Source organism: Rosa rugosa, chromosome 3 (assembly GCF_958449725.1).
Source record: "Rosa rugosa chromosome 3, drRosRugo1.1, whole genome shotgun sequence".
Classification (NCBI taxonomy): Eukaryota; Viridiplantae; Streptophyta; class Magnoliopsida; order Rosales; family Rosaceae; genus Rosa; species Rosa rugosa.
Window position 1 is genome coordinate 46,108,736 of NC_084822.1, and position 15,538 is coordinate 46,124,273.

Below are 15,538 nucleotides of genomic sequence, written 5' to 3' on the forward strand. Positions count from 1 at the left end.
ATTATATATAATTATTCATATTCTTCGTTTTGTGGAGTTTTTAGTGAATTTAATTAATTTATGCATTTTTTTAGTTGAATGAGTCCCATTGTTAAAGCTTAAATGAGTAATTTTGTCTAACAAGGCACGACTTATTTATTAAATGGGTTAAGCGGGTAACCCGTTTAATAAACAGGTTGTGTTTGAGTTTAAATTTTTGACACGATTATTAAATGGATTGGATTTAGATTTATATCTTGAGACACGATAAATACCTTGACCCGACACAAACCCAACTCGACATGACCCATTGACAACCCTACCTAACATTCTCAAATTCATGAAGGGATAACAATTAAGAATCAAGAGTATCCCAAACTCCTCTGTTTGGAAAGGTAAAAGCCAAAACTGTCTTTTTTGAGTTTTGTTTTTCCTTTTAATACAGGTGTTTCGATATGAGTGGTTAGTTAGGGAGAGGTGAACGAACAGGTTCACCGCCCACTTCCGATTGGTTAAAGAAGTCTAATTACGACTTTTAGCGTTGACCACTTGATCATTGCCAGCTTAAGTTTTTGTTAGGATACAATTGCCCAAAAAAAAGTTTTGTTAGGATACAATTCAATTGCCCCATTACTGTTTCATATGCATACGTATTTATAACGGCTAATACAGAAATACCTGAGTTTGCATGCACTAGTTTGTGTCACGAGGAAAATTAGACTACATCTTCTCCTTTCTATTTCTAATTGCAGTCTGTAATAATTTTAGTTGAGAAACCCCATGCACATGGAAGAATAGGCCAATAATGGTATTCACTAGAAAAAGAAAAAGAAAACCAAATCAACAGTGTACTAGACCTAGCTAGGTGGAAGAACAGTAGCTGTGCTAGCTCTGCTCCATCCTTTAGGCAGCAGTGAGTATTCACGAGTACTCATGTGGCTCAATCGTTCATCTCCATCGGTCGATCCATTCAGCTCATCGCAGAATCCGAACCGGTTCATTCGGCTCGGCAGAAGGAATTGCCTTCTGGGTTTGTGCCACGCCGTTACACAATTGATTCAGGACTTGTCTCAATATCATTAGTAACAGTACTGGTCTCAGTGGTCTGTGATTGATTCTCATGATCATCATCAGCTTCACAACTAGTCTTATTCTCCCCTTCCCCTGTTTTCAGCCCAGTTTGTGTAGTACTTTCGCATGCTACTATTATTTCATCATTTGCTGCAGCAACTCTGTTTGGCATCTCGTTTAGTTTGAATTCTGGTAAGATGGGTCTCTTAGTGTTCTTGTAAACCAGGAACAAAATCATCTGAGCCATCCCAAATGTAAACCCTAAGATATTTGGCGCCTGCAAATACATGAATGATTTAAGTAAGTTAAGTACTTAATACGTTATTTTCATGCATGCTAGTGCTTATATTCTAGGATCAAGGAATATCGTACCGCTACAAATAAATCCTTGATCAAAAGGCCATAGAAGAACCACATGACAGCACAAATGGTTAAGCAGAACGATAGAGGGAATGACATGTATTCCACACTCTTTGTTCTAATAACCAGTCTCTGAGAAAATGAAAGGAATTATAAATCACAATTAGGTGGAATAGGTAAATATAATTTGGTAGTTATATAATTAAAAGGGGTTTGATTATATACCAGAATACTTAGAGGGGCAGCAAATACACAGACAGAGAAGACGACATTTATCCATCCAATGACTTTAAGCCGCAGAAGAGGATTTGGGATTTGGTATGTAACTCCCACGATCACCCCATAAGCCAAAAAGTTAAACAGGACTAGCAGCTTTGCCGTGAAAATCTGTAGAAACCCAGAAACAGTTTATGAATTAAAACCAAGTACAATGCTGGCTCCCCTTCAAAAAAATTAAAACCAAGTACAATATTCACGTAAGCAGAGAGAAGATATAATCTAGATAAGAGTGGGTTATAACTAAGTACCCTGGAATTTGATGGTGCGTAAATCATGTAAACTATAAGGTATATAGTTTCTATGATGGAGCCAAAGGAATTGATTCCCAACAGCAAATAAGCATTTTCTTTGATGTAAGCATAGTAGAACATTAACATGGCACTAAACAAAGCCACTGAATATGGTAAAGATTGGAACCCGTCTGCTGATTTTCTCTTGTAAATCCTATAAAATGTCGGTCTGCGAAACACACGAACAAAAAGCGAAAATTAGGATGAACAAAGTTGATAAAAGATGATACATGCATGAATAAGTGAGAGCCAGAGAGAGAGAGAGATTACAGTGGGGCTAGCAAGACGAGGAAGGAGACGAGGGTACCTGTAGGGAAAAAAAATAGAGAAACAGAGGAAAACAGAGAGAGGTTAGAGAAGAGAAAAACAGAGGGACATTAATAAATTAAAGAGAGAATTGAATTACGTATAAGCTATCTAGGGGAAGCTTAAGTTATGCTAAGGCAGTACCTAGCATGCCAAAAACAGAGGCCAGGGTATGAGGATCAGGGGCTACCATTGTTGGCCTGAAATGAATTAGTGAAGCTCTTTAACTACTGAGAATTTGAGGGGCTTTTGAGGGCACACTTCAAAAACTCAGAGAGCTTGTCTTCATTTCCTGCATTCTGCTCATATATATACGGCTAGAAAAGGGAAAAGAGGGGAGAAAAAAAACAAGAAAGAAATGGGTCTCTGAGAAAGAATTAACTGTATGTGTGAAATGGGTGTTTCGTGGGCAACAATTAATTGAGCTAGCTGTGAATAAGCTGATCTTCCACTAATTATGACTAAGAGCTTTCTTTTCCTATAGCTTCTATGTATAATCGGGTTCGGGTTAAAACACACGATTACATTTGGTGAGTTAGAAATATTAGGTTGCCTAGTGAAGCAAATGATTGAGAACTTGAGCAACAAAACCAAGACAAGTAATGCATATCTCTGGTACAGCCTACAACTGGCTGATTGAACAACCCTACTAAACCGATAAACCCTGAACTCTAAACCCTAGCCCTGACTAAGCGTGTCTTCGGGTCAGACCGGAGGAATCTGGTGAAAGCATTTTTGGTAAATTGGGTTGGTGAGTCAACTGAAATGGGTAGAAACATGAGCCATTATATAGATTACGTGAAGCAAGTGACATAGCTAGAATTTGAGCAATACAAACCAAGCGAAGAATGCATTTCTGAGATAAGCTTTAACTGGCTCAAGTAGCCGTTACGTTTAATGTGTACAAAACGGTTTCTTATATACATTGTATTGTTGTTTTGTACTTATGCGTTTTGTACAATGTTGCGATCATATTGCTTTTGCTTTACCAATTGGCACAACTGGACTATCGTCTTTACATGAACCAGATCAGAGGTCTTTTTGATCAGCTCACCAAAACAGTTTGTATGCTTCCTACTCAGCGTGACATAATGTATTTACCCAAGTGGCAATTCACACTTAAAAAGTTTAAATCATATTTGCCCTAAATTTGCTTAGAACTTAGCATTATGGCGCGATTAAATTCGGTTGGATTGACACAACAAGCTACTTTTCAAGCACATCATGTGGGGATTGACACAACAATTTACCAACTTTTGTTGTTCAAGTTAGAGTAGTCATCATCATTATCTTAATCTAATACGTTACTTAAGTTAGTGCATTATTTTATCTAAGTACTGTCACGTTTTAAATAAAATATTTTTATCTAAGTACTGTCACGTTTTAAATAAAATATGTGATAATAGAAATTTCAAATTTGAGAGATTTAGAAAAGTTACTTGTAATATTAAATATGTGCCAACTTAAATCAAAGGAAAGATTTGAACCTTGAAATCTATTACACCCAGGGGTGAAGTCTGTGTAGTCAGTTCAGTTCATTGTTCGGAATTGGCAGCTAGGTATCACCCATTTAAAAAATCTAACTGACACCAGTCATATGTCATTTCCACCTCCCAGATCCGACGATATCAATGTACTTTGTTTAACGCCAAATTGAAAACCAATGGTGTGGTTTGATCCAGTTTAGGCAATTGCCAATTTCCAGTGTGAAAATGTTTACCCCTAGTTCCACCGAAAGAAAAAAGAGGAGACGAAACTATAAGCTATATCACATTATGAACCGATGTTTGGATGCATTAAGATTGTCAAATTTATTATAAAGAGAGAGAGAGAGAGAGAGAGAGAGAGAGAGAGAAGGTCATTATCATTATCGATCATCTTCATTTTTCGTTATTTAGGTATAGATGCCGGCCAGCTGCTATATAACTTGATTGGGGATAATAACTACACAAGTGTAGAATGAATTGGCCACAATATAGTCTTTGAAAATTCTAGAATTAACTAGCTTCTTTCGTTTCTTAGTAAGAAATGGCAACCTTAATTAGGTAAATATTTGCCATATTTTAATTGGAATAGCTGCGTCCGGATAATTGCAAGCTTAATTAGCGCGTTCAATTTTTAATTAGTTATCGTTTGTTCCTTTACTTCCATACCAATTAATCGCTGAAAGAACCAATTTTGCAAAACTATTTCTTAAAATGTCAGTGCTTCCCAGATAACGAATACTACTAAAACGGCAAGTGCAGAAGCCAGAAGCAATTATCAATACCAATTATGCTATGTAAATGGAAGGTCATAAGTTGATGACTAGTTGTTGATGTAATAAATAAATAAACAAAAAAAACCAAAAAAAAAAAAAAACTATGCCTTGTATGACCAATTGCAAGTTTATTTATTTATGTTCTTCATTTGAGATTACTTAAAACGCCATGCAATCATTTATACTATATATGTACTTTTGTTAGGTTAGGTTCCTTTCCTCTTCAGTTATGGGCTAGGTCTTTAAAGCTCATTTCATTCTTCTTTTTCTGAGGTCTATTCAATTCATTCAGTTACGGACTTTCTTCCTACGGTTTATAGTTCATTAATAAAGAAGCCTAAATAATTACTGTTTCTTTTAGATCAACCAAAACAGATTTTTTTTTTTATAATGGAGCCAGTAGGCGAATATATATTCATCAAAAGCCAGAATAGGTCACTACATACCCTTCCGCTGCCATTTACAGACAAGAAGATAGTGGTAGTACCCACAATGGTACATAGAAAATAGACCAACTCATTGTACGATCAATACGTAGACTAGCGGGAATCCCCTTTTGGTACTACGTTTGATTTGACAGAGGCGTAATATATACGGATCGATCATCATCCTCAGAGAGAAACCTAGCTAAAGTGCGCCAAATAGTTCGGAGTATTAATTTTTCTTGCACTGCATAATCGCGCGACCAAAAGATATAAAAGTCTAACTGTATATACCTGTATGTGCATATATATGTATATCTTTGTAATCTAGTGCATGCGTTAGACTGGAAAAGGGGAAGGACTTATTGCATCCTAGACGTTTGAAAGTGCATATAGATCTCTTTCTGTTTGTCATCTTTTCTTGTTAGAATACAAAGTTCAGTAGAACTGTTACTGAAATAACGTATCGCATCATCTGTATTTGTATATATCGATCATCCATCTATAGTTCATAGCATTCATACTTTATATGTACTGTGGATACTATCGTTTTAGTTTGTAGATGACTATCGATATACATCGACTTTGGAGACAATGATTAGTGGAGCATGTGTACTACTTAGTTTGATTGAAACAAGTATGAGTTTACCTTATCTTAAATTCTTAATCAGAAGACGAACCATAAGATTGCACCAATTTTGCTAATGTACTGAGAAAGTAACTTATATCTTCTTGGTATGTACAGTAAAGGAATTAATAGTTTGGTATTGTTTGAGAGATATGGAGAGATGATAGAAAGAGGTTGGTAGGTATCATGGTATGTAAATGTTATAAAGGATTTGGACTTTGATAGCATTGTGGAGAGCAAAGAATTTTCTCTATCAAATTAGGTAGCTAGGCAACAGGGTTTGATTCCAATAAAGGGCATCAGTACTGGGATTGGAAGAGTAGGCGTTAAGAACTTAACATATTGACACATTTATGATATGTTAAGACACTAATTTTACAATTTCGTGATTTTACCCACACTAATTTTACAATTATGAAACTAACATTGTAATTTGGAGGGGTTTTGTTTTGCCCCCATCCCTATTGTATTGACATTCTCTCTTTCTAATAAATGGAGGTCTGCTCCTTTATTAATCAAAAAAAGAAAAAAACTAACATTGTAATTATATATAAATGAAGGGGCCGTGATCACTTACCCAATTTTTGGCCAAAAATTGCCCACTTACTCCACCAAGAGTTTTTTAACCCCATTTACCCAATCTAACGGTGTTTGACAGTATTGCCCTCATTTTAATTAACAAATTACACTCATATCTCTCTCTCCTCCCCCTCATCGATTTCTCTCTCTCTCTTTCTCTAACCTCGTCTCAGGCTCTCTTTCTCTCTCTCTCTCTAAGCCACCACGCCCACCACTCCACCGTCGATGTCGGCCTCCACCGCCGCCGCTCTGTCCCACCGTCGGACCACCAGAGGATGACGCCATCCAACTCCACGATCCCAACCCCTCTGGGCTTCGCCGGTTTTGTTCGTCAGATGTCCGGGAAGCTCTCCATGCCTGAATCGGGTCTGGGCTTCACCGGTTTTGTTCGTCAGATGTCCGGGAAGCTCCGAAGCTCCACTCCTGAATCGGGTCTGGGCTTCGCCGGTTTTGTTTGTCAGATGTCTGGGAAGCTCCGAAGCTCCACGCCGGAATCGGGTCTGGGCTTCGCTTGCAGGTCTCGGACGACGTCAAAACTGTGGTCTATTGGGGGGCAATAGACAGATTATTGCCCCCCCCCCCCCCCCAATAATTTCTTAACTGTGGTTAATTAATCACTGATATTAGAGTTTTGATAAGTCTTATGTTGTTTTGAGTGTATTAAAGTACAATAATCTGTCAATGATAAAAACTGGTGATTTTTGGGGTGGTCTATTGGGAGGCAATAGACAGATTATTGCCCTGCAATAATGTCTTAACTGTGGTTCATTTATTACAGGTTATTTCAACAAAATGCTGCTAGATTCATTAACCAAAATAATTAGGTTTATTGGGGGGTCATAAAAAGTTTATTGCCCCCCAATAATTTTTTTATAGATGGTCAGAAGTAACTCAGTTTGGTTTTAAATTAGTTTACAAAAGTACAGGTATTCAAATTCAATACTTGGTGAATTTAAGACCACAACAAATTGGCTTTTTTTTCACACTCTCCACTTCACTTGAACCGCTTCACCCTAGGCCTCCCGGGTGGCCTCTTAACAAGAATAAATGCACCTAACAACAAAAGGATCACCCATATTCCTCCAAAAAATAACAAAACAAATATATTATTTCCCCGCAATAAACATATTATTGCCCCCAAATAATATATCAGAAATACCAAAACACATTAGAAGCAGTCTTTAAACACAAAGGAAAATATCACTGAACACAATTATAGAGACTTTACAACAATTAAGACACATTATTGCCCCCCAATAATCTCGACTCCAGTTGACGATTTTGCCCACAATTCCAGTCATTTTGCAACAATTCTGGTTGACCATTTGCCTTCACACTGATTTGACTCCGATTGCAACGACTCCGTTTGCAACCCGGGATCGGAGATACAATCAAGTTGCGATTTCCGTGATGATCAGTCACTGGCGAGAGAGACATAAGCAAATCGAAGACGTACCCGATTCTACTAGCGGTCGTCAATTCCTTCAGAAAGTCAAACCCGGCCTCGCCAAGCTTCTCAGCGACGAGGACCGTCGGCTTGGCGTCGAGCCTGGCCGCGGAGAGCACGACGATGAGTTTCGGCACGGCGATGGCGAGAGCCGGCGTCGTGGGCGACCTGCTGGAGGGATGGAGGGAGGGAGAGAGAGATCTGACGTCGTCTGGAGAGAGAGAGAGAGAGAGAAATCGGTGAGGGGGGAGGAGAGAGAAATCAGTGAGGGGGAGAGAGAGAGAGAGAGAGAGAAACTGAGATGAGAGAGATTGAAGGAGAGGGCAAAAAAGTCCCAAAAATTAATAACAAAGAATTAATTGGGTATTAGGGAAATAATCCCTTAGAGTGTTTTGGGTAAACGGAGTTAAAAAACAGTTAGTGGAGCAAGTGGGCATATTTTAAGCTAAAATTGGGTAAATGAGCATTTCCCCATAAATGAATTATACTTACATTAATGAATCATATATTTGTTAATGTAATGTGTTTATCACGTGTCGGATGTCAACTTCATATCATGTTTAAGTCTAGTCGGAAGTCAAGACCGCTAATTACAAATTTCATAGACACTAGTCGGTGTCGGGAACTTTCTTGCCCGACCAATTTATTTTTGAATTTATTAAAAACTTCGTATCTGCTAACCTAATCTGCCAGCACGCAGTTGTAGTGCTATTAACAACTAGAAATATCTCAGAAAAGCATATAAAAGTTACTCCTGCTTAAAAAAGACTTGCATGCAAAAGTCTAATAGCATAAAAACCTTGGCTCCTTCCTCTTAGGATTGGAACCGGCTTGGCAGCTAACAACCTTGGCAACATGTCGCTTTTCTTGCTTTCCTTGAAGGCCCACAAATTTGAGCCCCTCAGTCCAAGTTTGAGCCCAGGCCCAAAGACCCAAGCCCAAATCCGAGCAAAAGAGGCAGAAAACTGGTTGCTGCCAGGCTACCTCTGCTGCCACCATGCCCTCTAGCGGCCGACCATTCCACCCTAACATCAGATGTCGATCAATAACCACCAAGCCCAGTCGAATCCTGTAGAAAATCCGAAGACTTATCGATCATGCCTTGCTAGCAAGAAACACATATCGAAGCACTCCGCAACTGATTTTCCCTTGACCTCAATCTACAACCTAACCCCGACATTCGCTTCGACCTCGATCCGTGCTCTGTAGACTAGAGATCAAAACCAAGCCAGAAGACGTCCCAACCTTCTTCACCACTACGCAGTGCTGAGCCTTGGCTCCTAGAGCTCCACGACCCTCGATGAAGCCTCGTAGGTACCAGAAACCATAAGGCAATCGGGAAAAATTTCCGTCGCCGCTCTTCGCTCAAAACCCTAAGGCTTTGCTTTTTTTTTTTTTTTTTTTTTTTTTTCTTTCTCTGTTGGAATATATATAGCTGTCTAAAGTAAACACACAAACATAGTTGTCCAACAACGTAGATATTACAAAAATTCTAAGGTACTGGGCTGTTTTCTATACAACTATTTTTTTTGAATATTTTGGACCATTAGATTAAGGGGCTGTGACCAGTTACCCATTTTTAACCCAATATTTGCCCAATCACTCCACCTTTAACTGTTTGTGCCCACTTACCCAATTCTACTGTGTCCTTCCTCATCTAGGCTCCGGATAAAATTGTTATTACGGTAGTGCCACTACACTAAAACCGCACGACTCGTCAGTTACCCATCTCTATCAAGCGTCAATCTGGGTCAAATCTCTTCCTCCCTCCGTAACCGATTCGTTTTCTCTCTCTGCCTCACTCCCTCTTTCACTATCTCTCCCTCTCTCTCTCTCTCTCACCTGGATTCTGACCGTTCTACGGCGACGACGCTTCAAGGTCCGGCAATTTTTTTCCCTTCTTCGGCTTCGAAGATATCGAAACAGGTAAAAACTCAATTTCCGACTCCGTTTTCTAGTTTTTTCATGTTTTCTGAAGAACCTATTACAAAATCTTACGTTTAAAGTAATTTGAAGTTTCATTTTGGTTACATTTCTGTGAAATTTCTCGAACGACTTTGCAAGTTCCAAAATCGGTGAAAATATAGGGTGTCTGGTATCCTCACTGAGAAAATCTGATACGAATGTTGCTTGTCGATTCTAAACAGTTAATTTAGAGAAAATGAGGTGTTATTGAACGCCTATTCTGGGGTCATAACCATAAAAGTCGTAACATTAGTGCCCCCCAGTAGACTTTGTATTGGGGGCCAACGATGACTGCTTTATTTATTGACGGACTGAAACTGATATTCCACAGTAAATGTAGTGTTAAACTGCAGTAGTCGATAAATGAAACAAATTGTGTGGTTTGTGTCAGTCTACTGGGGGGCAGTAGAGATATTATTGACCATCATAATGTGGGTTTTTAGACATTAACTGTTGCTTTGAGTGTGAATAAATTCTATAAACAGCGAAATATAGGAACCGGTGTAATGTTTGATGGAAAGTGTGAGGTTTGTGTCAGTCTAGTGGGGGGCAGTAGACAGATATTGGGGTGCAGTATGTGAATCCTTGAATCTGGAGGAATTTCTGATGGTTTAGTGGGGGCAGTAGACACATTACGTCCCCCCAATTCTGTCTTCCTCAGAAGACAGTCATCATCTCTTGTTGATTATAGAATGATCATTGTGTTTTTCTTTGTGATAATGTGCAATACACTGTGAATCCTTGAATCTGGTGCAATTTCTGATGGTTTAGTGGGGGGCAGTAGACACATTACTTCCCTCCAATAATGTCTTCCTCAGAAGACAGTCATCATCTCTTGTTGATTATAGAATGATCATTGTGTTTTTCTTTGTGATAATGTGCAATACACTGTGAATCCTTGAATCTGGTGCAATTTCAGTTGGTTTAGTGGGGGGCAGTAGACACATTACTACTCCCCAATAATGTCTGCATACGGGGTCAGAACCCTTTTCTTTACTATTTTAGAATGATCATGTTGGTTTTGTTTTGGTGTAGAATGGGTAGACCAAGATTCACCATAATGAGTGACTCAGAAGAAGATGACAGGAGTTCAGAGAGTTCAGATAACTGCACTGATACAACGTTTAACCAAACCCTGCAAAAAAAATTTGACGAAATCAGAAAGAGGAAGCGACAACAGGCAGAACATCATTCTAATCAAGAATCTGCTGAAGAAGAAGTGAATGAAGATTCAGGACGACAATCAGAAGAAGAATCCGAATCAGAAGGTGAACAGACAACGAAGAGGTTCGTAATCAAAACAAGACAACAACCAAAAAGGAAACCTGTTCAAGAGGAAGAGGATTCAGAAGAAGAAAAAACAAAGAGGAAGAAAGCCAAGAAGAAAAAGAAAGCTGAAATCAAGAAGGAAGAGCAGAAAAGTGAGACCCAAAAAGCAAAGATTGAGTGGAAGCAACAGAAGTGCACGCTCAGTGCATTCTGGAGAATGGTCAATGCACACAAGGATAGAATACCAGACAAGACAAAGGAGATTTTGAAGGGTACAGACTTTGGAGAAATGATGGAACCGTTCTGGCAGGACAAGATAACCGAGATCCAGCTCCACAAGCATGAAGCGGACCTGGAGATACTCATGAGGCACTTCGACCGCACAGACAACAAGTGGAAGTTTGGGGATGTTGTTATGGAAATAACGGAGGAGGATATCACGACTTTATTTCACCTCCCGGCTGAAGGAGAAGTGTTCAATGTGAACACGAGGGTGGTGAGGGAAGAGATGGAAGACTCTCCAATTTTTGGCAGCCCTTTAAAGACGCATGTTGTCCTCAGAACAAAGGTGGAATCGAATTTGGTAACTGAGTTGACAAAGCCGGCAAAAGAGAAAGATGCCAGGAAGATAGCCGTGCTAATGATCACATATCTATTCAGCACATTCTTTTTCACCCGAACCGGTGCTCGGATCACATGGGATATGGTCGCCGTATGTGAACGGATTGAGAACATAAACATGTACAACTGGCCAAGATTAATTCTGAACTTCTTGATGGAAGGGCTACAAAAGTATAGGAGGAACAGTCCATCTGTTTTGAATGGATGCCTTCTTCTCATATATTACTGGTTCCTTGAGAAGACCAGGGCAAAGACCTGGATACTTGGAAAGCAGAATGAAACTCCACGATTCATCCGATGGTCGATAAAGGAAATATTTAGCTTGGAACAGCTGTACAGGAACGAGAACTTAGCCGTGGTAAGCAAATTACAAAAACATTACATCTATGTTCTTTCCAATGTTTACTACACATTACTGACTTGTTAAATGTAACAGGATCTGATAAAAGCTGGACCGTGGCAAGGGAAAATTGGACTGGAAGACCTCAAGATGGGTGATGAGGTGCAGGACACACCAAGCTTTGACAACTGGGTGAGTGGCTCAACTGAGCTTGTCTGTTGCCAGCAATTGGGTTGCAATAGATACATTATTGGGACCCAGTAATTTGTTGACACATGTTCAATTATACCTTAAACTAAGCCTATGACATGAATAACTGATGTTTGTTTATTAATGTTAAAAAATTGGCTTGTTTAAAATGACATATGAGCTTCTATGGTAGTCTACTGGGGGGCAATAATATTATTACTGGCCCCCAGTAAACACATTATTGGGGACCAATAACTTACAGGTTTTGGTTCAAATTTTGGCAGGTGCCCCAGGCAAGCCAAACGGAAGAGGAACAAAATGAAAGGCTGACGGGGAATATCAAGGAACTAATCAGGGAGATGGAAGCAGCAATTGGTGAGACAAAGCCCACCAAAGAAATGGAGGCAAAGCTAGGAAGGCTTGCCAAAGCAAACGAGGAACTGAATGCACAGAACAAAGATCTATGGGTAAAACTAAAGGTTGCCGATGAGAGGATTAAAGAGCTGGAAATTGAAAAGAGGGCAAAAAATAACCTCATCAGGGCGTTGTACATCCGGCTTGAAAAGGAGAAAGGAGAGGTCCCCCCACCACAAAAACAACTTGAGATAGTTCCTTTCATGCCGAAAGTGGTCCCCCAAGATGAAGTTGAGGATGAAAATCCAAACTTTGGACAAAGCGTAGGAGAGGAGACCCATTATGCAGCCAGTGTGGGAAAGTCGACGGACACGGTGACGTCAACGTTTCCTATTGCAGAGGAAATACCTGGACAACAAGATGAAAGCCGTTTACAACCGGGGCAACAAGTACATGGGAATGAAGAGGAAGATGAACAGCTCGATAACATCATAAGGATTATTGCTGAGAAGGAAGTGATGGGAGTAATGGGAAAGGAAAAACAGAGGGAAGGGACCCCAGCCAAACAGGAACCACAGAAGAAAACTCCGGAGATACATTCTATAGTGAAGAACGTGAAGACATACCGGAGGGCTGCCAAGAAGGCTAGAGAGGAGGAGTGGGAGTACGACACTCCGGAAGAAGCAAAAATTACGAAGAGAGCTGCACCTAAGAAAGCAGGAATCATGCTGCAAGCCCAGAGAAAAATGTTGAACAATATCAAGATCAAGGGTGTTAAATGCGATAAGCCAACATGGAGGACACTGGACCCAGCAGTGGCAAGGCACTATAGAGACTTCTTCAACGTTGCTGTGAAAGACACGTAAGTACACAGCCTGGTTTAAAATGGGTACAACAATTCAATTTCTGTTTATCATATTGATAAAATCTGCATTGGAATCAAATGTTTTTGTTTGAATAGGACCGAGTACTGGACCAGCATTGATCTTCTACGCCGGATCACCAAGCACGACTTAAGAGTAATCATCCAAGAGGGGGACATCGAAACTGATGTAAGTCTTTCAATGAAAGGCTCCATTTAATGATTTACTGCCCCCCAGGACAATGATTACTGCCCCCCAGTAAAATGCGTATTTCACTCAATTTTCCTTACTCTTGTTCACTTTTAATGTTCTGATGAAAGATCCAATGACCCAATTGCAGGTGATCAGCGTTTATATGGACTTGTTGAAGTCTGATGCAGAAAAGCTAAATGCGCAAGTGGGATTCCTCACAGTCGACGCAGGGGTAAGTAGCCTAAACCAAATACATTGAATTATGTGTTTTTTGGAAAGCAACATTGTGTATTAGTCTAAATTATGGCGTACAATTTGTGTTTACTGGGGGGAAGTAATCATTCTACTGGGGGGCAGTAGAGTGATCATTCCCCAATTTTTGGCACTGAATATATATCATTTTGTGTTTTGAAGATGTTCTGTTTATTTCTTTCGTATTGGATGTAAATCAAGTGGTATATGTCGGTCTATTGGGGGCCAGTAGGCACATTATTGCCCCCCAGTAATGTGTTTTATTGTAGTCAGGAAAGGATTATTACCCAATAATTTTTAGTTTGACCCTGAATTAACTTGGTTACGTTCTGTATGCAGTACTATGCTATAAAGTATGAACAGACCAAAGAACAAGATGAGGACACTAGACCTTTTGAGTGTGGTGTCGAGACAATGATTTATGAACCCCTGTGGTCAGTCTTCCGTTTCAAAAAGGTGCTAGTACCAATTCACCACACCACAAGCATGCACTACACCTTGCTGGTCATTGACAATGAAACAAGGAGGTTCAGTCATATGAATTCATTGAGGCCACCAATCAATGAATTCACCAATGAGGAGAAGTACCAACTGAATGCAGCAAGAGTGGTATGTAGTAATTCCACAAATGCAGATTTATGTTTTCCATACTGTTATCATGCTTTTGTTGAACTAAAATTCCATGTCTGCAAAAAACAGGTAAAGCACATACAGAAATTCATACATGTTGTGAACTTGACTAAGATGAGAATAAGGGGCGAAAGCCAAGATCCAAATATCACTCGAGAAAAATGCAAAGGCGAAGATGATAAGGACAACCTAATTATTGTTGAAGAAGCAATGACCGAGGAGGAAAAACAAACCAGAAACTGGATCTTACAGAATAACGTTGTGGAGACAGACTATGAACTCTTTGAAGACTTTGACTGCCCGCAACAGAACACATCATCGTAAGTAAATTAAAGCAACCTATTTGTCATAATAGTTGTGTAACATTTGTCGTTGCTGCCTACATTCATAAACATAAATTATTTTTACTTTTTTACAGTGGTGATTGCGGGCCCTTTATGCTCCATTACATGGAGAGCATAGTAAATGGCATAGAACCAACCAAGGAAGGCGGGGACAACATGAGGAAAAGATTGCTTGAGAGGTTCATGCACCTACTATTGGGCAGAAAGTGAGGAGCGAGATAAGATATAACATATTTAGAAATGTAGATTTCGTATCCGAAGAGTAGGGATTGTAAAGTTCTCGTACTAGCCTTATCTTCAAACTATGGTGAAATGAACTGCATTATTGGGCTGACTTCAATTAGGAGCATGCACCTTACACAAAATGATCCAAAGTAGACATGTTACTACCTCCCAGTAATTTGTTGTTTGTAGGTCAGAATACTATTGGGCCCTACTAATATCCCCAGTAGATGGCCAGAAGTATCTCAGTTGGCTTTTAAATTTGTTGGCAACATTTGAAAAGGGTTTCAAATAAGTAGATGTCATTTAAAAGTTGACATTACTGGGGGGCAGGAATTTGTTTATTGCCCCCCCCCCCCAGAAACCTACTGTAAGCACTAAAAACAGCTAAACCTGTTGGAAAATTGACTTAAACTATCTAAAAGCAACTGCAAAGAAGCCAAACGTATAATTCTGTATTCTGAAAAGAATAATGCTTGTTTGAGCCTGAATATACAAGGAGTCCTTGAATTGATGTGTTTACTGGGGGGCACTAATATGTTTATTGCCCCCCAGAAACCACCTGTAAGCATTAAACCTGTTGGAAAATTTAAATTCAGCTGTGTAAAAACTATTTTAATCATCCCAACTGTAAGAATCTGACATCTTAAAAGAAAAATGATTATTAGTGCATGAA

The 15,538-nt window shown here is 39.5% G+C and overlaps 2 protein-coding genes across 2 annotated transcripts; one reads left to right on the forward strand and one right to left on the reverse strand.

Annotated features, from left to right (window-relative positions):
• Nucleotides 1–774: 774 nt before the first annotated feature.
• LOC133740316 (bidirectional sugar transporter NEC1-like) lies at nucleotides 775–2,722 on the reverse strand. The gene is made up of 6 exons (XM_062168246.1): nucleotides 2,430–2,722; nucleotides 2,250–2,286; nucleotides 1,938–2,148; nucleotides 1,636–1,797; nucleotides 1,423–1,542; nucleotides 775–1,327 (listed from the first exon to the last, which is right to left on the reverse strand). The coding sequence occupies exons 1-6, from the start codon at nucleotides 2,476–2,478 to the stop codon at nucleotides 1,025–1,027; spliced, it is 882 nt and encodes a 293-aa protein (XP_062024230.1). The 5' UTR covers nucleotides 2,479–2,722; the 3' UTR covers nucleotides 775–1,024.
• An 8,350-nt stretch (nucleotides 2,723–11,072) lies between these two features.
• Nucleotides 11,073–14,409, forward strand: LOC133737819 (uncharacterized). Its single transcript, XM_062165307.1, has 7 exons — nucleotides 11,073–11,834; nucleotides 11,913–12,008; nucleotides 12,290–13,221; nucleotides 13,321–13,411; nucleotides 13,563–13,646; nucleotides 14,006–14,282; nucleotides 14,366–14,409. The coding sequence occupies exons 1-7, from the start codon at nucleotides 11,073–11,075 to the stop codon at nucleotides 14,407–14,409; spliced, it is 2,286 nt and encodes a 761-aa protein (XP_062021291.1).
• The last annotated feature ends 1,129 nt before the right edge of the window (nucleotides 14,410–15,538 follow it).